The sequence below is a fragment of the Trichoderma gamsii genome, assembly GCF_001481775.2.
Source record: "Trichoderma gamsii strain T6085 chromosome Unknown Scaffold_8.2, whole genome shotgun sequence".
Taxonomy (NCBI): domain Eukaryota; kingdom Fungi; phylum Ascomycota; class Sordariomycetes; order Hypocreales; family Hypocreaceae; genus Trichoderma; species Trichoderma gamsii.
In genome coordinates, this window is record NW_020171345.1 from 883,074 (window position 1) to 907,650 (window position 24,577).

General features: G+C 46.4%; 7 protein-coding genes across 7 annotated transcripts; 5 read left to right on the top strand and 2 right to left on the bottom strand.

The window, feature by feature from the left end:
* Positions 1-1,344: 1,344 nt before the first annotated feature.
* TGAM01_v203234 (hypothetical protein) lies at positions 1,345-2,640 on the top strand (the record flags this gene model as incomplete). The annotated part of the gene is made up of 2 exons (XM_018804008.1): positions 1,345-1,602; positions 1,663-2,640. The coding sequence occupies 2 exons, from the start codon at positions 1,345-1,347 to the stop codon at positions 2,638-2,640; spliced, it is 1,236 nt and encodes a 411-aa protein (XP_018662746.1).
* A 5,708-nt stretch (positions 2,641-8,348) lies between these two features.
* Positions 8,349-9,920, top strand: TGAM01_v203235 (hypothetical protein; the record flags this gene model as incomplete). The annotated part of the gene is made up of 1 exon (XM_018804006.1): positions 8,349-9,920. One exon carries the CDS (start codon positions 8,349-8,351, stop codon positions 9,918-9,920), a length of 1,572 nt encoding a protein of 523 aa, XP_018662744.1.
* A 472-nt stretch (positions 9,921-10,392) lies between these two features.
* TGAM01_v203236 (short-chain dehydrogenase) lies at positions 10,393-11,459 on the top strand (the record flags this gene model as incomplete). Its single annotated transcript, XM_018804005.1, has 5 exons — positions 10,393-10,592; positions 10,660-10,736; positions 10,795-10,878; positions 10,934-11,002; positions 11,059-11,459. 5 exons carry the CDS (start codon positions 10,393-10,395, stop codon positions 11,457-11,459), a joined length of 831 nt encoding a protein of 276 aa, XP_018662743.1.
* Positions 11,460-12,185: 726 nt separating this feature from the next.
* On the top strand, positions 12,186-13,466 carry TGAM01_v203237 (hypothetical protein; the record flags this gene model as incomplete). Its single annotated transcript, XM_018804004.1, has 1 exon — positions 12,186-13,466. One exon carries the CDS (start codon positions 12,186-12,188, stop codon positions 13,464-13,466), a length of 1,281 nt encoding a protein of 426 aa, XP_018662742.1.
* Positions 13,467-14,050: 584 nt separating this feature from the next.
* Positions 14,051-15,061, bottom strand: TGAM01_v203238 (hypothetical protein; the record flags this gene model as incomplete). The annotated part of the gene is made up of 1 exon (XM_024549163.1): positions 14,051-15,061. A coding segment is annotated over one exon (1,011 nt), but the record flags the coding sequence as incomplete, so codon positions are not given.
* A 2,407-nt stretch (positions 15,062-17,468) lies between these two features.
* TGAM01_v203239 (hypothetical protein) lies at positions 17,469-18,980 on the bottom strand (the record flags this gene model as incomplete). Its single annotated transcript, XM_018804003.1, has 3 exons — positions 17,469-17,824; positions 17,886-18,279; positions 18,342-18,980. The coding sequence occupies 3 exons, from the start codon at positions 18,978-18,980 to the stop codon at positions 17,469-17,471; spliced, it is 1,389 nt and encodes a 462-aa protein (XP_018662741.1).
* A 3,365-nt stretch (positions 18,981-22,345) lies between these two features.
* Positions 22,346-22,945, top strand: TGAM01_v203240 (hypothetical protein; the record flags this gene model as incomplete). Its single annotated transcript, XM_018804002.1, has 4 exons — positions 22,346-22,444; positions 22,501-22,544; positions 22,602-22,699; positions 22,758-22,945. 4 exons carry the CDS (start codon positions 22,346-22,348, stop codon positions 22,943-22,945), a joined length of 429 nt encoding a protein of 142 aa, XP_018662740.1.
* Positions 22,946-24,577: the final 1,632 nt, after the last annotated feature.

The following is a 24,577-nucleotide window of genomic DNA, read 5'->3' on the forward strand; positions in this document are numbered from 1 at the left end:
ATGAAGCCTAATCGGGCAGTTTTCCAAGACGGGGATGCAGCAGCTGCGATATTAAAGGCACATACCTGGAAAACAAATTGCTGGGCGAAACGGACGAAAAGCAAAAGGCCACAAGAAAAGACACGCAAACAACGGCCAGAATCAGACTGCAGCACTTACATGCCAGAAAAGAGGTTGGACATTGCAAAAAGGCGGGGTGAAAATGGTGGGTGCAGCAGTGGTCAGAGTGGCTCCAGCCTTGTCACGGGATCCTATGCAGAGAGAAAAATAGGGGTGCAGGATAGCCGGTCCAGAGAGCTGCCGATAGGATGGACTTGGTGCAGGCTGTTTTTGCTGGGCTGCTGCTGGGCTTAGAAAGTGGCAAATTCAGAGGCCTAAAAAAGGAGAGGTTCTCTATGCGTGAGTTGTTAAAAAGCTAAGATATCCAAGCCGCGCCGACGGGTTGTTGGTCTTAGGTTTTAGACTAGTAGTACGTGACGAAGCCGTTTTATTAACAGGTAGCTCTTGGTAGCCGTTGAGCTGGCGGGCGCTATAACAAAGTACGAAGTACGAAGAACGGCGTATTGACACGGGGAATTAGTGCATTTTGGATCGAGTAATGACTGGAGGTGAGGGCAAGGCACAATCTCGCCTCTTCCCCCTTGGCTAGCAATGGCTTGGCCGTGTGGAGGTTTCAGGTCGGCCATTTAGCGGCTGATGGGAGCTTGGGTTTGAACTATTGGCGGCGACTTTGCCAAAGTTGAAGCGATTATCAGCAGTTGTCAACGAAATGTTGCATGAAAAGCCTCTTTACAATGCTTGGTTATGTGGCATTTATGTTTGCGAACCAATCTACTGCATACATGTTATGCTTGAGATGTAGACTGAACCACCCATTAAATAACATGAATTCATAGGAAATTTTTGGAAATTGTCCCTTTTCCAACAAAATAACTTTTACTCACACGTTCTGATAAAGTAACATCCTCTCTTCAACTCTCGTCACTCTTCACATGCAAGATGTTGCGCTGCTACCCTATTCCCTCCTCGCATTAGTCCACTTATGGCCAGCCTTGAGCCCAATTGAATGAGGCAGATTATATGACTAAGCAGCACTAACGCCATAAATCGACAGGCGTGGCTGGTGCAGTTCTCACTAGCCACAGGCGCTGAGCTGCTGTAGTCAATTGTGAACCGCGCTCTTCCACGTGCCTCGCGCAGCAGATTTCGAAGCCGCAGCCTCGCAGCCCCATTTCATCCTCGCCCATCCGCTATTCGACCCATTGGTACACCGGTGCCTTTCCTGAACCAGAGAGTTGTTAGAAACAACATTTTTGAGTGGCAACGCTTCAGCAATAAGACACAATGTCAGATTCGGAGGATCCCCTCGATGCCATTGACGAGGGCGGCGACGACCTTTTTGGAGATGAGGGTGACGAAGGAGATGCCTCGCCCCAGGCGCGCATTCTAGACGATGATGACCTCGCCTCAGACCCCGAAGCTTACGGTGAGGCTGAGCCACGAGACTACGATGGGAGCCAGTCGCGACACGAAACAAAGGATAGAATCGTTATGGCCGTTCAAGCCTATCGCCATCGTGTCCCTAAACCATCTGATGACGCGGTAAGTGTCTTGGATCGTTGAGCATTTCTCTGGGTCACAATTGGCTTACTGTTGAAACAGCTTCGGATACTGCGCGTCCCAAAATTCGTCAAATTCTTGCCCGAGCCATACGAAGAAGAAACATTCCGGCCATCTGAATTCGATCTTGAGAACGCCAAGGCGGAAAACCCAAAACACGTTGTGCGGGTTCGTAGGGATGCCACCACAAACGAGTTAAAGAGCAATACAAATATTTACCGGTGGAGCGATGGGTCTGTTACAATTTCCATTGGCGGTGAGCAATATGAAATTCAGAAGAAGGCGCTGGCTCCGGGCAAAGGACAGCCTTACGATGAACTAAAAGACGGTCATTACTACGCTGCGGCTGCTGAGTTGAGCAGCAATCTGCTAATGACGGTGGGCCACTTGACAGAACAGTACACTGTCAGACCAAACAAGGCTGTTGGAGACAATGCCCTGTCTGTCTTGGCAGAGAGAATGGCTTTGGCTAGCAAGTCATCTGCTAGTAGTGGCATGATTATCAAAACGACCGTGGACCCTGAGTTACAGAAGAAGCAAGCCGAGTTGGCAGAGAAGGAGCGGATGAAGGCCCAGCGAAAGCGTGAGAATGCCGTAGCCAAAATAGACGGAGGGCTGGGGCGATCCGGCCGTGGCGGCCTGTCGATTGGCGGTCTGGAGGGCGCTCGTTCTGGTGCAGCCCGGAAGAGAGGAGCACCTGGCTCTGCGCGGGCCAAGAGACGGCGTCCAGAATATGATTCTGACGATGACCTCCCTCAGGGAGTCTCGCGACATGAAGACTACGACTTGGATGATGGCTTTCTGGTGGGCAGCGATGAGGAGATTGAGAGTGGCGCTGAAGACGACGAAGAGGAGGACATCTTGGACGATGACGACGAAGATGAAGCACCTCGATCTAAAAGACAACGAACCAAAGAACCCGAAGACGACGAGGATGCGGAGGGAGATGAGGTGGAGCCGATGGAGGCGTCTGGCAGGTCGGGCAGGCGGCGAAATGTTATTGACGACGACGATGACTGAGGCGTTTAATAAGGAGACTTGCAGTCGGGAAGATGGAAAAACTGTTGGTTGACGAGGGCTTATTGGGCTGGGTGTTCATATTTAACATAATTAACTTGGTAATTGATATGCGACAAAAATCATACAGATAGGAGTTATGACCACAATCCCTCTTTTTCGCACATTGATGTAGCCGTGTGCATTTAATGATCATTGTAGGTGTCCTTCACAATGATACCATTTGCGGTAACACGTTGGTACTTGTATTAAGTCGAATACTTTCCCACTTAGAGACTGACCCATTAGTCGACTCGCTTACTCCGTACTGTATACTACCTTAGGCAAAACAGCGGCTCCCAACATTGCCTTGATCCAGGCACCTGATGGTGGCAAAGACGGTTCCGGCAAAAACGTTGAGACAGCATTATGTGGTCCCTGCAATGCCTCCACTTTCATAAAAGACTGTTATGGAATTCTCCGACCAATCTCAAGATGAGTTAATCTTGCTCATACACTCAAGTAAATACAAAACTCCTATGTGAGTAGGTAGGTGGCCGTGGAAGTAAACATCAAAGTCAAGCTCTGCTATCGATGCATGGAGCTGGATATCGATAATGCATGGCACTTGATAAGTACTAATGCAACGTTATCCGCTATCCATGAAGCATGCTATTGTGTCCAGCAGCGCTAAGCCAGAAATGTGCTGTGGCTCTACCCGGGGTGATCTCATACCCTTCTCAACAATCCATCACATGCTCATGTCTTTAATTTAGCGGCCAGGCCGTGGGAAGCCGGCAAAAGACAAGCCGGCAATGTAATCAATTGTCGGGGCGCTGGCCGGGGCTTGTTAGTTTGACCAGACAACAGCAACCAAAGCAGCAAACACGCGTCTGCGCCGATTCTCACAGAGGCGACAGACAACGCCATTGTTCGAAGACCTCAATACCTACTACTACCTACATCGCGCTCCCAACTCCGACCTCATTCCTGCCAGCTTTGAATCGATGACGCTGGCTTGACCTCCCCCTCGGCACGCCGTGAACTGAGCTGAACTGAACCGATCGACCCACCGTGCAACGTGTACCGACAGATACGGAGTGACAGCGCAGCCCTCGTGAAATGGTTCGACGCTGCGCGTGAAAGCGTTCCTCGGCAATCATGGGGCTAGTGCTGTCTATATGGAGGGTGGTGGTGGACGTGGCTGCTTTCTGGCGCAAGGTAACGGCGTTCTCATTGTTGCTCCCCGTCGCAATGCTCGTCTTTCTGACGCCTCTGAAGAAGCTCTTGAGCTGGTATACGCGAAAGAACCCCGTCAAGCTGTGGCTTGAGCTGCTGCGCAATGCAGAGACGTTTGAGGACTGGGAGGAGGCGGCGCTGCATCTTGACAACTTGCTGGGCCTCGACTTATGGTATGGCGACTTGACCCTTTTCTGCATTGGGAGTTGGAAGACAGAGTATACTGACCTTGATTGCGCTTGGTAGGAGGAATAACCCGACATCTAAATATTACGATTGGGCGCTTATAACAGAACGCTTGGACTCTCTAATAATCGCACGCGAAGAGAACAACTACGAGCAGCTCGTCAATTTGCTTCGCTCGGGTCTCGTCCGCAACCTCGGGAATATTTCCGTGCCGAAACTATATAATCGATCTTTCTCAGGAACAAAATACCTGATTGAAGAATATATTGCCCAAGTGGCCGAATCAGTGGAGGACATAAGTACTCTTCCAACGAGTGCTGCGTCTAGTCTGTATGCTCATGACAAAGCATTAACTAATCAGATGAAGTTGGACTTCATCCACGATACGAGACAGGCGTTTGGGCGGAGCACACTGGTCCTGCAAGGCGGCGCCATCTTTGGTCTTTGCCATCTTGGAGTGGTCAAGGCCCTGTTCCTTAGAGGCCTATTGCCGCGTATCATCACTGGAACGGCGACGGGTGCATTGATCGCTGCGTTGGTGGCCATACATACTGAGGAGGAGCTACCAGGTGTTCTTCGAGGGGATGGCATCGATCTCAGCGCCTTTGCATCCAAGGGAAGAAATGAGGATGGCCAGATTCCCGCTCAACAGTCACTAGGATCACGATGGAACACTCTGATGCGAAGAATTCGACGATTCTCGAGGGAGGGATACTTCCTGGATGTTACTGTGCTTGAGGAATGTGTAAGAGCAAATGTTGGCGATTTGACATTTGAAGAGGCGTATAATCGCAGCAAGAGAGTTTTGAACATTACTGTGGCGACCGATGGTCAGGGGGCCGGCGTGCCAACTCTCCTGAACTACATCACCGCTCCGAATGTGGTATGTGCTGCCAATGAGACAATGAGCATATTCTGTTTCTATACTGACCTTGTTGATAATAGTTGATTTGGACAGCTGCTGTCGCCTCGAATGCATCTTCGCCTTCTTTATATGGCCATTCCAAAGCCACCATCCTGTGCAAAGACGCTCACGGCAACATTGTTCCTTGGGCTCCGGCCAACACGACCGACTTCCGCCACTGGACTCATGCATCTTATACAGATCGTGACTCCCCTCTTCGACGCATTGCCGAGCTGTTCAACGTGAACCATTTCATTGTCAGCCAAGCCAGGCCCTATCTGATTCCCTTTTTGCAATCCGACATGCATGGGCCGTCTCTCGTGGAGACACGCAGCAAGACGACTCAGCTTTCGGCTTTTCTCGTCCGTATGGTGGGTCTCGAAATAAGGCACCGCCTGCGGCAGCTGGACTCGCTTCGTCTTGTACCCGCGAGTATTCGCCGCTTTTTAATAGACGAGCAAGTGCCTGCGGCGTCGATGACGCTTGTGCCTGAAGTTACTGCCAGTGACTTTGTGCGCCTGCTCGAGACGCCCACGCAAGATACTCTGAACTATTGGATACTTAGGGGCGAGAGGAGCGTTTGGCCCGCTGTGGCTGCGCTCAAGATACGGTGCACTGTTGAGAACGAATTGGATCGGTCGTATCAAGTCGTGCGGAAGCTCAAAGCGGGTGATTTGAGGCGCAAGGGAAGCATGGCGGGATTCGCTGATAGCGGGCGTTCTTAGGGAATAGCATCATGGCGTTTTTGACAACATTTTCTTTTCAACATTCTTAGTTATGTACTGTTTTCTTTAGGATTACACTTAATATGGACTTGCAGCGGCTTATTCAAGGGTCGACTGAGCAATATAGACCATTCTGGGCATACCTAGTAGTATGCTAAGAGGACCTTGACTGAAGAACACTTGCAAGGTGATTGACTTACTGCACATCGCCTATCTAGCGGCTAAATGTCTTTGATTAAGAGGAAATAAAAAGTCAAAGCTCTTCAAGGGTGGGCGATGCGGGTTCGCAAAATATTTGGTGTGTTTGTAGAGCTACAGCGAAGTTCAAAATAAGAAATATAAAAAAAGACAAAAAAAACAAAGTCTGACGAGTGTGGGATTCGAACCCACGCCTCTTGCGAGATGCGAAATCCTGTTTAAGGATCAAGATATTATCTTGAGTCGCACGTGTTAGACCACTCCACCAACTCGCCTTAGCGCCTTTGTTGTATGGAACCGGTGGAAATGTTCATTATACGGGGTAGAGACTATCGCTCACTTACACCTCTCACGATCAAATATCGCAACGATGTTGACAATTGCTTGCTGCTTTGATGGCCCGCTCGTAAGCTCATCTAATGGCACATTTCTTGCCTTGTCAAATTTAAGATGGGTCAAGATAGTATCTCATTTTGGAACCTTGATCTGGCTGATGTGGTTACGCGCTGTAAGATCCGTGGGCGGCATTTCTGTAGATGTAATAACCTTGTTTCTTATTTTTTGCTCAACGATGTAACTCCCGGGTTCACTTCCACTTAGCTCTTTCTTACCAACGGCTATAAGGAAGTTGATTTGGACGCAGCATCGGATTTCCGTTATCACCACCCCCGAAAATGCAACCACCAGTTTCATCATGTGCATTAAAGCGGTGGTAGTAGCAGTAGTTGCCTAGGTATGCTATAGATAGTCTGAGTTAAAATGTTGGATAATAGAATTGGGGTGCTAGATGACTTTTCCTTAACATAGCATCATGCCCTTGAAAAAGTACAGTGCTATACGTCTAATGACAATGAAAGAGTCTCGCCGGCAATCTGGCTAGATTATCGCTCCCCAGCACCAGCAGCAGGGCTTTCACGGCGACTAGCAACCCGAGTAGCGTGAAGATTTATCTACTGCGCATTTCCCCCGACATTGTTTCATTTTTCCATTCATTCATTGTCATATCCAGATGTTGAGAAGCCATCAACTCAAACCCAACTCCTCGCATCCGTTGGGGGTGTTCGCCACAGTTACCAGGGCGTAGTTACCCGCGGTTAATCTTTGACACTGGATAAAAACTAGCAGAATAAGTGTGCGCATGTTGAATAGTGCGATGAATGGCGTATGAAACGCCTTAGAGTAGTGGACGGCTTGTTTTAGCAAAGTATAACCGCTGGTTGATGGCTTGAAAGATTACAAAAGTGCAGTCTTATTCGTTCGGTGAAGATAAAAGAGCCGATAACTAAGGGAGACTACATCCTGCGCCAAAATGAACCGCCAAGACAAGCTGCAATACCCGGAAATCCGGTAGACTTACAACATTCGATTTCCATCCCCGTGTAAAGAGGGGGGTTTGAACAATGATAAGATTGTTGTAAAATAGATCAACGACTCTTTGTGGTTCATTGCCAATGCTTATCAGACTTTTTATGGTTTCATCTCTATCCCAATCGCATAACATAATTCTTTGATAAGGAAGAGATTACATGGCAATATGTATTTGTAGTTGAAACCTTCTCCGACGATCTACATCGTCGACTGACCAAAATACGCCCAGGCCTATACCACCATTCGCTCAGAAGAAGTCCACACCTGCACTTTCAATCACCCAGAGGACGTCTACGCCTAGTGAACCAAGTGTCTCAACGATAAAGACGACAGCTCGGCAAGAGACCGTAAAAATGACGTCAACGAGACTAATAATGATATGGCAAGATGAAGTGCGACATTCGACGTCTGGTGACGGAATTGGATAAGATTCATAGGGAAGATAAACGGGCATAAAAGGGCAATCAGGAGACGGCTTCTGAATCTAAGCGATTGCCAATGGATTCATCAATGTTCTATAACGTCAAATGGAACAGATATGACTTGGTTTGGTAGGTCTAGAAGAGGACTAGAATCCATAATTCTTAAGGACGTCACCTTTATCGACACGCATTACTCGATCCGATAACGTGGTAGCAATTGCGCACTCGTAATAATGCCATGACTGAATAGATTTAGCACGAAATTCGTTAAGCAATCTTATACATGGGCATTAGGTAAAATAAAGTCCACGGCTAACAAGATCTAAAGTGGTGGTAGCATCAAGATTGAGGATCTATTCCGCAATAGGACGGTTGCTGCATCCATCGCGCGGGCGGCCTACAACCGGATATAGACGCTCTGCTGCCGTGGAGCCAATCAATCTCGAGCTGGAAGTAAAGATGCGCCAAGAAACTCAATATGTTGGTACAACTCCTCATAGTGTTACCCCGCGCGATGTACACCATCCTCTGAGATATATAAAAGGGAAGAAAGTAGGAAACATGCAGGATGATATTGCGTGCTAGAATAGAGCTTTCTCCTTGGTCAACATCTTGCCTCTGCTTACACCAATCTTGCTGATCGATATACTTCGTTTCCTAAACCGAGGCTGAACAACTTCTGGAGAAGCAATGGGAGGTACCGATAGCCGGGACAGCACTCCCGAGGGCCAAGAAACCGATGCGCTCAACTCTTCGGCAGCCTTCAATTCTGAAACTATTAATATTGAAGAACAGAAACGATCGTGGAAGCTCACGCTGCATCGCGATCGCTATTTCGGCTCGCTTCTCTTCAACGTGGCAGCGTTTATTCTCCCCGCCCTCTACGGAACTCTGTCAAAACTTTGGGTGGCTGATATCGATTCCTCAATGGTGGTAACAACAGATGCCTATACTTATATGAACACTGCCTCCGAGGCCGTCAACGAGGGCCTTCCACGGGCTGCCTGGGTGATCATTGGAGACAAGGCATCCCGAAATCTTGCGGAGCGCCTCCAGTTGACTCATACCTTGATTGCATTCCAAACTTTGCTGGGATTCATCTTGAGCATAATTTTCCTCGGCGCTGCACCAAGATTTGCCGACAGTTTTGTGCCGGAAGAGGTGCGGGCTGCGAGCTTGACCTACGTACGCATTACCTCTTTTACGGTCTTGAGCGGTGCGATTGAGACTGCTGTTGCATCGGCCACGAGATCTTTGGACAAGCCTGATGTCCCTTTGGTTATCAGCTCCGTCAAATTTGCTGTTAATATTATTCTGGACTTGTTAATCATCTCTCGTTACCATGTCGGCTCTTTCCAACCAACTGTCAATATGCAGGGCATCATTCAACTGGTCTGTAACTTGACAGCCGCGCTCGTGGGACTGGCATACTTTCTCTACTTTGTGAGCTTCTCTGCTCTGCGCAAACAGCGTCAAGATTCTCTTGAGTATCATTCCATGGGGAGTCATACTTCTACTTCTCCAAGCATTCGAGGACTACGGATTTTGCTAAAGCCTGGACTCATCTGTTTCGCGGAATCAGCCATCAGGAATGCGCTATATCTTTGGCTCGTCACTACTGTTATTGCCTTAGGATCAGTGTATGCCACTGCTTGGGGAGTGTTCAACACCATTCGCTGGGGTTTGGTTATGGTTCCTGTGCAAGCGCTCGAAGCAACGTCTCTCCAATTCATCGGCCATAAATGGGGACAGTGGCGACAACGCATTGGGATCCATAACAGAAGGCCAAGGGCAAGCTGGAAAGAGATCTATAATCTCATCAACCCTGCGCTACGGTCACTTGTGATAGCTCTAATAATCGAGGTTCCTATGGCAATATTTCTCTCGGCATTCGGTGCCCGGCCGTTTGCGCTCTATATCAGTGGATCAAGCGAAGTGGCCGATGTTACTGCGCACATGTGGCGGACGATTGACTGGTGCTATATCTTTTACGCAATGTCAACACAACTTGCGACCATTCTGCTGGCTACGAGGCCGAAGTGGTACTTGTATCAAAGCTTAGCAAGCAACTTGCTCTATGTCCTCCCATGGGCAATAGTGTGCCAAGTTATTCATCTAGATGAAAAGAATGCGTGGACTTACCATAGTCTCATATTTGGAGGTAGTCTTGTTTTCAGCTTTTTCGACGTTCTCATAGTGGTTGGTATCTGGATGTGGACTTTGTGGACAGGAAGAGCGAGATTGGAGGCAATCCAAAGCTAATTGTGAGGCAATGATAGAACATTTGGATGTTCTTGCTCGCAAGCTTTAACATGAATCGTTTCTAATAAACATAAACTAAGCTTGTTGATGAACAATGGCTCTCTCCAGCGCTGGGAAGCTACTGGATTTTACACCACGTTGATCTACCTCTTATAGTTCCATCTATTTGAGTCAATTCTGCCAATTATCATGGAGTCTTATCTTATAATAATACATAATACATGCCTGTGTCTCACAAGCTTCCCTCTTGTGAATGATAATTCCTCTTATTTAAGTGATGACCGGCTTTGGCGTTCTAGTTTGGGTGCCGATCGGTCCTCAGTCGCCCGGGTCGGAGTGGGTCTCCCGAGCACTGCCGTATTGGGATCTGATGAGGGGTTGCTTAAAGATGGTTCAAGATGGTAACGATAACTTACATATAACTTACCAAGAAAATCTGATTGCAAATTAGCAACACGGCTCTTCCATCAAGATGTCTATGACAGTTGAAGATTGCACCAAAATTCGGTCGGGATTCCCGCGTCCGGTTCCCAATACCCCGCATAATGTGGTTGAGCAGTTCCAGATGAAGGACAAGGTCGTGGTGGTCACGGGAGCTTCAGATGGAATTGGCCTTGCCGTGGTAGAGGCCATGGTAGAAGCAGGCGCAAATGTCGCCATGTGGTATAATTCGTAAGTTGCGCCCTCCGACCTCTTTGCCGATATATGCATTTTGCAATGAGCTTATACCGGCCTCAAGAAACGACGCAGCAGTCGAGAAAGCCAAGAGCTTCAGCGATACTTACAAGATCAAAGCAGTCACTTATCAAGTCGATGGTGAGATTAGTTTGTATCTATCATGAAAATACTCCTTCACCGCTAACATGTTTCATAGTCTCTCAAGCTGACCAAGTGAGCTCAACCATCAACAAAGTCGTCAAAGACTTTGGCAAGATTGATGTCTTTGTTGCAAACGCAGGTGAATTACAAAGATCTTTACGACAATAAGAGGCTAGACACTAAAATGGCTTCAGGCATGGCGATCTCAAAGCCTATTCTAGAGCAAACACTTGATGAATATCGTAAACAGATGTCTGTAAACGGTACGTAAACTCGGCGTTTCTCTTACGGGTAAATTCCATGCTAATCGCGTGCAAAGTGGATGGAGTGGTTTTTTGTTCCAAATACGTCGGCGACATCTTCAAAAACCAAGGTTTTGGCAATCTCATTATCACGTCTAGCATGAGCGCCCACATTGTCAATGTGCCTGTAGACCAGCCAGTGTATAACGCCACTAAATCCTTTGTCACGCATTTTGGAAAGTCTCTTGCTCGTGAATGGCAAGAGTTTGCAAGAGTTAACATAGTATCACCTGGATTCTTCGATACGAAAATGGGCGCCAATCCTCTGGCTATCAACGAGGCTTATCGGATGTCGACAATGGGCAGACAAGGCCACGTCAAGGAGATTAAGGGCTTGTACTTGTATCTTGCTAGTGATGCCTCGACTTATATGACTGGAAGTGATCTCCTCATTGATGGAGGTTATGTTCTCCCGTGAGGAGGGTGACACCAAGAAGATCAATCTTTAGTCAAAAAGCCTTGAAGACTTTGAAGTGAGAGACTGAAACTAGTTCGGGCGTTGTTCAGCTTTCTTACCAATAGACCCTCTGAACCCATAGTATGGACGAACAAATTACCTAGTGTGTTTTAGGAGACTGGCTTCGACGTCGCAAATCAGATAGTGGTGAAGACTAACATTAAGGTTTCTAAGTGACAGCTAAAACTATCTCCCTACAGGTGTCTTTCAGTAATAAGATATGAATTAATGAACAACTAGCGTATCTATTGAATGAGCTAAATTCAGCTCTCTTCCTCTAATATTAGGAAAAGATCAATCATGACTTCGCACTAGCACCTAGTTGAGCTAGACCTCACATATGGCTTTACATAAGTGATTCAAAGTCCCTTTAGCAGAAGCTTAATTGAAAAGTGTTCACAACTGCATTTTGCAGAAGCATACTATTGTAGAATTCATGTGTTTCTTAGATTTTAGGTACCCCGGCTGCCTCGGGGCAGCGAGTTTGGTAGCGCAGCATCTAGAACTGGTTTGCCAACTTGGCGTTAGGATTATCAACCTCGTCAAGAGCAGATGCGACTCACTAAAGAGAAACTATTTAAAGAGCTAGTTTCGGTTCAACTCACCTGTGATTCTCAAGTTGTATTAATTCTCAATTTGAATACAATGATGTTATGCACTTGACAATTGAAAGCAATACGAGAAAAAATGTCAGCTCAGCAGTCACCACTTTCAGAAAGTACAATCCAGACTCCAGATAGCCTTGGCCTTTCTGATGATAAGAAGGACGACTGGGAAGCGGGACAACTTCGAGCGCCAGAGCAGCGCCTCTGCAGTCCGGGATACAAGTGCCCAGTTCGCGAACGCCTAAAGCATTTCACGTGGGCTTGGTTTGCAGTCACCATCAGCACTGGAGTTCTAGGCCTTCTTTTCCATAACACACCTCACCGTTTCGACGGGCTTAACGCTATTGGTAAAGTAGCGTTCATCATGTCCATTACTATGTTTGTTCTCTCCACCGCTGCAATTACGTATCGATTCATAAAGACGCCTCGAGGATTAAAGACGAGCTTACTGCATCCTACCGAGAGTCTATTCTTCCCAGCATTCCTGTTGAGTATAGCTATCATTCTTGCCAACTCAGCCATATACGGTATTCCAGCATCAGGACCTTGGCTACCTGTGGCTCTTCGTGTGTGCTTCTGGATCTATGCCGCCTTGGCTCTCTTATCATCAGTAATTCAATACACCATCGTCTTTCACGGGGCTAAGCTTCAAATCAAGTCTATGAGTCCTCTTTGGATCTTTCCCATCTTCCCTACTCTTTTAACCGGAGTCTTGGCTTCAACAATTGCGCCGTCGCAACCCCCCTCGAATCGACTGCCCATCCTCGTCGCAGGAGTTACCTATCTGGGTCTGGGGTTCAGTGTCGCCTTCATTTTGTACGCTCTATACCTCTATCGACTCACGCAGGAGGGATTCCCGGCTCCTCCAATGCGTCCCGGTATGTTTATCGCAGTAGGACCGCCGGGGTTCACAGCAACAGGCTTGATCGGCCTCTCCAGATCCATCCCGGTCAACTATGCCTACTTTGCCAGATTTCCAGCTGCGCCACAGATATTAAGGGTTCTTGCACTTTGGATTGGCATTTGGCTGTGGGCTTTGGCTTTCTGGTTCTTTTCCTTCAGCCTCATTGCGCTTACTATAGGCATAACTAAGGGGCGGATCCGCTTCTCTATGGCATGGTGGGCAATTGTCTTCCCAAACACAGCCTTTACTATTGCAACATGTCTTATCGGCGAAGAGCTTGGCAGTGATGGTATTAAAGGCGTGGCAAGTGCTATGACGATCTTGATTGTAATTGGATGGCTAGTTGTGTTTGCTTCAAACGTACGGGCTGTTATACTCAGCAAGATACTATGGCCTGGGCGTGATGAAGATTTTGGGCATTATAAACCCCATAAATCAGGCGCAAGCCACCGAAAATGACTCGAAAAGTTTGCTTGTGTTATATAATCATTTATTGCAAATACGTACATACTGTTAAATGCGAACTGGGCGTTCCTCTCTTCTTAGATCACTTTTTGAGCTTTGGTGGGGGCATCATATGGTCGCCCTGCTAAATGCTTATGTTTTCTTGAAGTTCTTGTATAGTTCCGCTTAGCGTTTCTAAGCTTTGTTTAAGTGGCTGCAAATGATCATGGATTTCAGTGGGAAGACAGCCTGCTAAGTTGCCTGCATCAAGCATCTCTCTGCCTCCGGTGGTCCTAGAGTCGCGTATAAAGCGGCGAGCAATATCTACCATAGAAGATGAAATATTAGCATTTGGGAGCCCGCCTTGGTATAATATTATCAGGTGATTTGGGACGAGGAATGCACCTGTAGTCTCTTCCATAGATTTAACTAAGACAGCCACACACTCGGCGTAGTAGCCTTTGTTTATATCATGAACGATCTCCCTAAACTGGAGAACCTCAGGCATGTTGGCATTGGCCACAATTTTTGTGATTTTGGGCGATAGACTGTGTTTCACCTCTTCTAACGTTGATTTAGCAAGCCAGGACACCGCCATTTCATGACCGGCACGCACCAGAAAACAGCTTCAATATGAAGCCTATGTTCGCGGGATCCCTAGCCGTACGAGGGCTTAGAGCCAGTAAATTGGCTAGCACAGGCAGAGACCATCTCGTACCAAATTCTGACGCTATCGCCATTGCCCCGCTGAATTCGGAATTGTCTATGACCTCTTGCTCCATAATGTAGAACGGCTCTCGAGACTTTACTATTGCGTTTGCCCAGAGTGCAGTTTCGTCTTCTATGTCGACTTTGAATTGGTGCACCATGGCAAATAAGTGGTTATTTATGATCTTATCGCAAGAGACCGTACATGAACGGCCACTAACATTGGTCTGACCCTGCGAGAGGTATTCTCCGAAGTAGTATTTTGTATTTCGCATTTTACGGAGGTTGCTGAGGCCTCTGTGCATGTCATGGAATTCTTCAATCAGGTCGATGTCTTTTATAAACACTCCGTTGGGAAACAACGTGGTGTCAATAACACACAGGTAAATCGTGTCCAGTTCGGCAGATTCCGTCTTATGCTTGTAGATAGCGTACTGGATCGCGACAAGAAGCGAAGTGGTCCAGGATATGAAAGGGTCTCCGTTTGATTTTCGCTGATACCACCGGAGGTGCTCGTTGAGAGTTAAAGCAATTCTTGAAGTATCGTCCCGTTTAAAAATGTCTGTCAAATTATTCTTCAGCGCGTCAACGGACTTCATCCATTTACTACTGTTCTCTCCTGCGGACGCAGCTGAGAAAACACGGAATAGATAACGCGGAGTATCTTGCAATTTCGTTGCGAGGTTGCTTGACGGACAGAACGGTACCTCGTATGGTATCTGTTTCCCCTCTGCGACACGAATATGGGTTCGTGGGCCGAATTTTAGTGCAATGAAGCTTGTGGTTAACTCGTTCATGGCTTCGCAGCTGGTATAACGTGTTGTTTCGTAAAGAAGATATGAATCAATTGATGTTTGATACAGTATAAGATACGGTGGAGAACATGACAATGTAATGTCAAGTTAAGTCAGTTAAGGTTCTCATGTAGTGGCGCCAAGGCGTCAACCTGGTTCCTACACTTGCTCTATCCTGGGTGCCCAACCCGAGTTTGCTGCCCAAGCTGCCGCGGCCACTTAGGTATGACGCATGCATCGTATTCAGTTGTACAGAAAGGATTAGCAAAATCGACTCTTTTCCCGTTATGTTATTTTAGAGGGGTACATTGAGGCCCTTCCTAGAATACCTTTTTTAAGAAGTTGAGAGACCCTAATTCCGCCTTTCGCTAGCATAGCTCTTTTGCTAGGTGATAAAAGTAATTGTGAACTTTATAGTGATGAAAAGTTTATTAAGCATAAAACAGTCTATGAGACCATTTATTTATTAGCATAGCCGGCTGAATAAGTATGCGATACAATGCCGCTGTACTAAACCGGTCAACTATATATATTATAAGGCTGCTATACATACATACATACATACAAAAAGGACAAATTCGCAACAACCATTTTGCCTTCGACTGTGCGGTCTATCTTTTGGAGAAAAATGGCCCAGGCTCAATACAAGCCGAAGGAGCTAACTCAATAAGGAGTCTAACGCCCTTATACCAATGACAATAAGTTGGTTACAGTCATTTCAATAGAACTAAGTTTGGCTGGACCAACAACACAAGATCCACATCAACCGCATCTTACCTAGGCCTAGTTAGTAGACCAACCAGAGCAGCGTAATGAGAGCTTCGATAGATTGGTATGTTTTATTACTTGTGGCTTTCATCCTCTGCTTTCAAGACCTTGTTGTTCCATATTTTCTCAATTTACTCATAATAAGGTATTAAATCTGACTTCAACAAATTTTCTATAAAGACAGAAGAATTCTTGCCAGTCCATACATTGCCATAAGCATGCCACCTAGCTTCGCCAAAGTCGAGTCCGCTGCGGGAATGCAGGATAACTTCAACGAGGACGAGCCCTCCCGCGGGTCGAACGAATTTCTGATCGATCATGAGTTAAAACTAAGAAAGGGCAAAGCTCAAAGAAAGAGCCTCTTTTGGACCTTTTCGGTCATTCTGAGCGCTATCGGTGTTATTGAATTGATAACGTCAGCGACAATCCTCCTCCAACTACGCTCCTTGCATCAGCCGCAAGTAGGAAGCGAAAGGAACCATATAATCCCCAGATGTTAGTCAAGTATGTCTCTTAATAAAAGCAAACAGCTAATAGTATATACAGTTCCTACTCATCAAGTCCTTTTCCAAAAAGATGGATTAGCGACGACCAAAAGCCTGAGCGCAGAAGACAGGAATGAGACTCGGGCAAATTGGCTTACATATATGCCGAGTAAGTTGCGTTTTGCAGAGAGAATTCAGGCAAGAAACACTCGAGCTCTAATGCATCTAAATTTGTAGAAGGAAACGGGTTTCTCGCAATAAACGATTTCAACAAATATGATCTTCCAGAGCCTATTGTGTATTATGGAAATAATACCTACTCGATCGCTGTATTCCATCAGTTGCACTGCTTGGTATTTCATCTACTCCTAGTATGGTACTCGCAGACTTCTCACAAGTATATTTTAGTATATTGTCATGGATATGTATAACAACCTTCTCGATCCAACCTCCGAATATCGCACGGATCCCAAAAAATTCGCTTTCGACTCAGATGCTCAAGAGCATGTTCAGCACTGTTTCCGATATTTGCGGCAATCTGTCACCTGTTGCGGAGATACCACTCTGGAAGGACATATTCCTAACAGTCCCTTGAATGGTACAGATGGAACGGGAGCAACGCACGTGTGCAAGAACTTTGATGCCATCCGAACGTGGGCTGAACATAGACGGGTCGTAGACGAAAAGCATCCTTGAGAAAGAGACACACACTACATGTCTGGCTCAGAGCGCAAATCATCACAAACGTCCGCAAGTCGACATCAATTCGTAGAATATTATTAATTAAGGCGATTCTAATACTGTTTTGTGTGATAGAGCTGAAGAAAGTAATTGTGATAACTGCGCGCTAGTTGGCTTAAATTTCCAAATGCAGACCCACGAAGCGGCATTCTAGCTGCTCATAGTTTGCAAAAAATTATCATTGAGGATGGACTGTATCTGGGAATTGAACATAGAGTGATCAAGATAACATGGCTATCATTTCGTGTGGATTTGTAGGGTACTGGGTAAAGAAGCGGCTGTTAAGAGGCTGCAGGTTCCGAGAGAAACACAACAAGAAGGCAAAATAGCTTTATTCGCATGTATTCACAGCTTAAAGGTTTCAAATAAAAATTGCTTTAATTCTGATCAAATGGTATTAGTGCGCTGCCAAGATCCGAAGATCTCCAAAACTTTCCGCTGAAATCTGATTAATGTACACATTTACCCCCAAAATTTTCGTATTATCCAACACTCCGCACAGAGTCCCCCCAAGCGTCAGCTCAGATTACATTTCCAACCACAGACCAGTTTGAGCCATCGTATTGTATCTCTCTTATTCGTCCATCGACTAAATAGTAACAGCGGGCCATGCTGTATCCTGGCTGCAAAGAACCTACGGCCCAGAGGGTGGGCGTGAGACACGTTATGCCTGTGCCCTTGTCAGGGGTGCCAAGTGACTCTGGAGTCGACGAGGTCCGCCATCCGGTGTTATCATCCTCCCATGTCATTTGGATAGCACCTGTGGCGTTTTGCCATAAGATATAATTGTTCATAGCGGCATTGCTCGCCGAAGAGCGTGGGATAGCAAACGCTCCAATCGCTGCTTCAGCCGGCATAGTGATGGCGGGTATAGTTACTTTGTCCAAATGTTAGATTCGAAGGACTCAACGGCATTAAAGAAATGGTTTTACACTTACCAGTACTCGCGCTGGCGGTGGAATCTTTTCTTCCCTCAACGAACAGCTTCTGATCATCACGCTGGTAAATGAAGTTCTCAGCTCCTATCAATCCTCCTTTAATGGAAACGGGAATTTCCGCAAACGCTGAATGATTCTGGCAAGCAAGGCCTAAATCTTTTTGTGACCAACTGCCGTTATAGTATATCTCTTGTAACTGGCTCGTGTCATCTTGAACAATGACACTCGGCCAGTATGAAGTGAATCTGGAGCCCACTCCTGCTTTCCAGGCGTTCGGAGACATAGAACCATTCCCGTTCAATGTTCGCTGCTCGGGCACTTGTTGCTCTCGGATCCACCACTCCGCTACATAACCTCTGTCGCTGATGTAGAAGATCTCGATTTGCGTGTAGTTCTGTATCGCCACTCGTTAGTTACGACATGTGTGTCGCGCAAAGCCAAGAGGGTATTGCTCACGTTATCACTGTTCGGATCTGAGTTGGAGAATACAGGATTGTTGAAGCAAGACAGCGCAATCGGACTGCCCTGTTTGACATCTAGATTTGTCAGGATAGTCATCGTCGACCAGTCGTCATCGCCCGAGTTGTACTGCATCATGTGTAGATAGCTATCGTCTCCCTGGTAGGCCAGGCGAATGCTAAAGTCTGAATCAGATGACCACCAACCCGTTACTCCAATACCCGAACTGGCGTCAATGGAAGAAGCTGTAGTTGAAGAAGATGGCGCACTTGTGCTTGGTGATGGAGTTGAAGAAGAGCTTGGTGTTGCGAGGGCCTTATGATTGCTTCGTGATCCAACAACGCCGCCCACCACAGCTCCCACGATCACCAGCACGAGAACGACAGCGGCTATGATGAGCCATAATCTCTTTCTTCGCGGGTTCTGGCTTTTACTCCATCTCGCGCCCTCGATGTTGTCCATGTTGCTCGATCCGTCCTTGCTCACGGCTTCCAGTCCGTACGCAGTCTGAACTTTGGGAGATGCCTCTAACCCGTCAAAACCATGGTTATGCGCTACCTCGAGTCCTTCGACATTGTTATCAGATCCCGGTACCACCTCCAAACCCTCACTATCATGATTGAGTGTCGTGCTCATCACAGTTAAAGCGTGTGGTTGGCAGGCGGGAGAAGAACTTTGGAGTTTAGAATAGGACGCCACGTTTGAGTGGATAAAAATTAATTAATCCTCCTGCGACCACGAGGCAGACTAGGCCACGCCCTTTTCACTGCCATGAGCCTCATCATTCAATAGTCAAGCGGTAAGCCCCTGGAATTGAAACTTGAAGGATTCTGCAGGATTGCATGAGCACCAATTGTAGGTCAGCTGGCGGGGTGAGCGCAGGGTTATAAAGCTGGAAACTCCTAGCAGAGCCAGAAGCGAGGATATATTTAGTGCTCAGCATAAGCTGGGCCGCGTCGACTCTGCCCAAGTTAGGCCATTCAGGCTATTATACTCCCTGCTCAACTTACGATACCGTTATACTAGTAGTCACCGGAATGTGGAAATAAATACGAACCAACATTTACCTAACGGTACTATCCACGTGGAATAGTTACATCTAGGCTGAGCTTGCAGAATGCTACTTGACACAACAGCTATGATGCAGCTCAGAGAGTTTAGCATTTTCATGATTCTTTAACTCCGCAGCCGACAACTAATTTTCTTTCCTGTATTGGCCGTCAGCGAGATCGAGTTTGCGAAAACATGGCAGTTGAAGGTTGCGGAGCTAATGCTAGAAAATAGGGCACATGCCTGTATTCAGCTAGTAACTCTAAAACTCCTAGTAAAGTGAGAAGTCGTACCAGCAGCCAGTCAGCAACCTGATAAGTGCAAGGGTAGAGACAATGTCGCGTCCTCTATCTCCCGACCGCAATCCACTATTCGTGCCCGATGAACCGCGCCGACGGGCTATCAATGCGCGAATGACCTCTGCAATACATCGCGAGCTCAGAACGCGGCTTCTACTACTCAGTCGCTTGAACATAAGGCACAAATAGTCGACACAAAACCCTTCAGTTGACGCCTACCAATGTTGTTCAACCTCGACAGCCGTCAACTGAGGGAATCCCGACATGTAAATCACCTCTGTATATTGGAAAGAGTTTGCGATGATTTGCCCAACTATTGCCGAGAAAGATGCGCGCTGATGCGCTTAGCTTATCCCCGAGTTCAACAAAAGACTTGCCAATTTCGCACACGTTTCGTTGCCTCATTTTACTCCCCGTGTGTCCATGGTAATTGTATTTATTTAGATCTGTTGAAATTTTTCTCCAGTCAGTCTATGTAACTGGATTGGAAAATGAAGAGGGAAAGGAAAAGAGCAGGATTCATAGACACCTAAGGGAAAGCCTATAAAGACTTGAAGCTCTCGAGGAGTACAACAAACTGAGCGATTTGGAGTGGCTCATTGTGATAACTAAAAGTGTCACACACTCCGCTCTAGTGAGTACCATTCTATAAGAATGAAGCGCATCAAGTGTCTTGAACAGCTGGGGAACAGTTGCCTCTCAGGGAATTAGATACTAATGGCTTGGTATTGAACAAAACTTGATGGTACAAATAACTTGACTGATACTGCAATTGCAAGTATTGTCATTTCGATGACGCGGGGAAACTGGTAACCTTATAGGTCGATGAACAAAATCTCAGCGCACTTGTCGCTATGGAAGATTCTCAAGAAGCATGGGCCCATGTTCGGTTGCCAGCATTCTTACCGAGACAATGGCCCTCATGGTGTTCATACCGGGGGTATTTTCACATGGGCGGTCGATTAGAGCTCCGATACGGTTAACATACTGAAGTGCTCGTTTATCTCATTAGGATTCCGTTTGGGAAACTTGGTCACCATGACACAGTTAGCTCATGTTCAAATACGAAGTCGGCCGTATTGGAGTGCGAAGCTTGTTTTCTTGGAAGATTGGCTAGTGAGATACTTAGCGAATGGTGTAGTAGCAAGTTCTTTCTTGAACGGCCCAATGCAGAAAATGGATAAATGGCTTTATCAATAGTCTTGCGAAAACGGACTTTCCGATCTTCTGTTATTTATAATTTATCTTGAAAGCCGAGAAAGCAATAAGGAGATACATTTAAGAAGTGCCTCGGCTGGGGCTCTGTGCTTATGCCAAGGGCATCGCCCGTTTTTGGATGCCGCCTTTGGAGACGGCGAAATAGGATCCGGCCTCTAAAACAACGCTAGGATGCATGGTCAACGAGCTGAACGCTTGAGACCCAACAACAGTTGATGCTGCTATCTTCTCTAAGTGTTTTCTACTCTCTTCCAGACAGCTGCTGATGTCTTGTTCCATATCCCCATCTCTTGAAGTGATTCTATGCTTTGCTTCATCATTTTCATGCCTTCTATCACTACTTTCATAACCCAGCATTGAATATCGTATTCATAGTAGCGTTGGACGAGTCGTCCCATGTCTGGCGCTATTGTCGAGACGCTTGCGTTCATCTCCACAAGTAGACACGCTTTGAGTAAGCTGGTAAGGGAGACTCCGCTATTATGCCCGAAGTTGCCAATTTGATCACCTATTCACGTATCTAGAGCGAGCTCATCAGCAAGAGTTGCTGTAGCAGTAAATCTACGAAATTGACTGACTCACATTGCTTGCTACATAATGACGATTGGTTGGCTAGATAGATACGGGTGGAATTGTGTAATTCGCTAATTACGCTGGCATAACCTCTTATCAATATAGCCTGCCAACCTATTTCTGCCATACGATGCACGTCAAGTAGAAATTAAGAGAGTGAGATATGTACTTGTTCTAGTGGAACTAGGTATTCCGAGCTTTTTACTACACGGAGCCGAAAAAAAGCGTTGAGCGTGTTTCAATACAACGGCATTCCTACTCACTCCCGGGCACTTGTTTAGACTTATTTTTAACTCAGCCCTGCCGCATGTGTTTTGTGCCTGGCTAGCGAATCATGATTTAGCGCTCAATGCCGCTTCATGTTCCCGGAAACCAGTCCACAAAGGAGGTTACACCACACTCAAATGGATCCCTCTTGCTCAGCTAATGTCAATGTAAGTGGAACTTGGCACTATAATTTGAAGTGCGGTTCTGACGTGAGACCTTTACTCGATCTAAGTATGCAATTACCTTAAACTACGCACTAGCTTGGTCTTTTGTCTGGCCTGCTAGGAACAGCATTGGTGGAAGTATTCTCACCGCTCGTGGCAGTGCAAGAAGTCAATCGGTATGACCTTGTTGACCGCCTGGATAGGACTTTTGTTGGCGCCTGTGAAGATATTCTATCGAGGAATATCTTATAATTACCCTGAAAGATAGGAAGTATATGGAGCCGCTTGTACTCCGAAACAAGTGCTTAATCTCCACACCAAAATAAACATATATAAGCCAGTGAACGTCTGCCAATTCTAGAATCATTCTTCTATAACTTAACGTTCTTAAACATCAATATCTTAATTCAGCATTGCACCATAATTCATCATGATTGGCATTAAGAACGCCGTGTTGCTCTCTATCGCTGCTCTTGCTCAGATCGGCAGCAGCTCGCCAACAGGCCAAGCTGAGCCTCCCATCCCAGAGGTTTGTGCTTTAACGTGTTCTCATTACTCCATAGTCATTTCTAATAGCCGTTATAGCTTGCCCGTCGTGCGCCCAACACTATATGGATATGGGCTGGCCCGTAAGTTGTGCCTACGCCTGATGAAGATATCGTAAAACAACTGCTAAACCGTCAAAGGAACTATACCGGCCCAAGCCAAAGCCTCACTTATAATACCGTCAATGAATGCCATGCAATTAACTGGGATACCATTGGATCTATCTGGTTGCCCGATAGTAAGTACCGCAATGAGACAACCATTCTGAAGATTGCTAACTTTTTCTCTCTACGAAGACGTTGTCTGCTCATTCACCGTAAAGCCCGGTGACTGCCAAGATGATGTCGGCAACTTCCGATCCCAAACAATATTCCCTTCAGGCCTGGCAGATATCCGCCAGTGGTACGAACCAAGGAAAGCCGATTTCCCGGGTTACTGGTTCCACAACGCCCGGTCAATCCAATGCGGTGGAGCGAACTTTTAAAGAGTCAAGCGACACAAACACATAATATTTATTGAGAAAAATTATCCAACGCCCCAGCTATAGATCAGAAAGATACTTAGTCTATGTACAAAATACCTCTTTAACTATTCTATATATATAAAAGTAGCAGCAGTAGCAGCCTACCTCAATTGGCATGTAGCCAGAGGGCTGGGTAACAGAATTGGGGTATTAAGGAAGATTCATGTTTTAGTTCTTATAGATCGAACTACTCAATAACTATTTCGGAATAGGATATATGTCATGACATTATCAGGTTCATTAAGTGATCGCTTCCTCTACTTTATGGTACTCGTCTACATTTCATCCTCTGTTATGAAATAAAATGAACTGTTCACTTGCCGAAGTTATGCATGATCATCAGACAAGACAAGAACCCCTTATACTGATTAAAATTCCCATTCCATCGATATTCACTAACGCTTCATTGACTCTGTCAACATACCGACTGCGTTCCACTTCTCTCCGCGCCTCGGTGCTTTGCATCATTTAGAATGTGAATAGCCGCACGGGCGACCTGCAATATTGATGTCACTAAATCTGCGTCGTAATAAGCTTCTTTCTGTATTCTCTCGATACGCCGGTGACCTATATTGATAAGAGGCTGCAGGTCATCGTCTAACACAGATTCGAGACACTCCGTGATAAATGAGGCCAGGTCTTGGATATGCACGCGACTTGCTTGATACTGCTCAGCTGTATGAAACAAGCGGGCAGCAAAGTCGAAAATGAGCTTAGTACAGGTATCTAGGCCTTTATCTTTCGACTGCCAGAAGGCTGTTAGGATCCTCTGCTGGTCTGTTGCTATTCTTCCCGACTGTCATGGTCCAACCAACACCCTTCTTCAAATAAGGCAGGAGACCAATGAGAACCGAAGTATCCCCCTGCTCGATGGCCACCCGGATCAATTCCAAAATTGCAAGAACCAACTCAAGGGCTTCATGTTTTCTCATCTTCTCTTCTCTATGCAGTCTTTACACTCTTGTAATTTTGTTTCAAGCATCTCTTTGACTAAGTCTTCCATTTTCATTTCTTGTTTCGTCAAATCTCCACTGACTTTGGCCATTGCTCTCCTTTCTAGGCTGCAAGGCTGCCCCTCTCAATATTTCTATGCTCACTCGCTGCCATATCTTGACATTCGTTTCGATCATCATTTCTTATAGTATCTGTGAATTCCTGGATCAAAACCGGAATCAATTTTCTTATAGGGCCCTGTCCCTCTTCTCTAAAGCCCTCGACACTTTCGAGCGCCGACGCCCACATCTTAGAGAGGATGAAAGCCAACTGCTTATACTGTTCTTCTTGTCTAGCAGCTGTAAATAATAATTCAACGCCAACGCAAACCAGGCCTTCAGCTTCCTTAAATCTTTGGTCTGGTGACAGCTTCGAGTTGCTGAGGTGTTTCTTTAAGCTCAGCCACTCGGCTTTCCACCACGCTTTCAAGAAGTTCTCCAGATTCATCGCGTACCAAAAGAGTGTTTCGTGTGTTTCAACCCACGTGTCCGAAATAGTCGAATCACCTCTGGACGGCCATTGAAGATTGCGTGCTCCAAAATTCTCACCACGGCCTGGGTCAATCGATCCAGCACTCGAGGGAAGCGCCCGTCCACACTA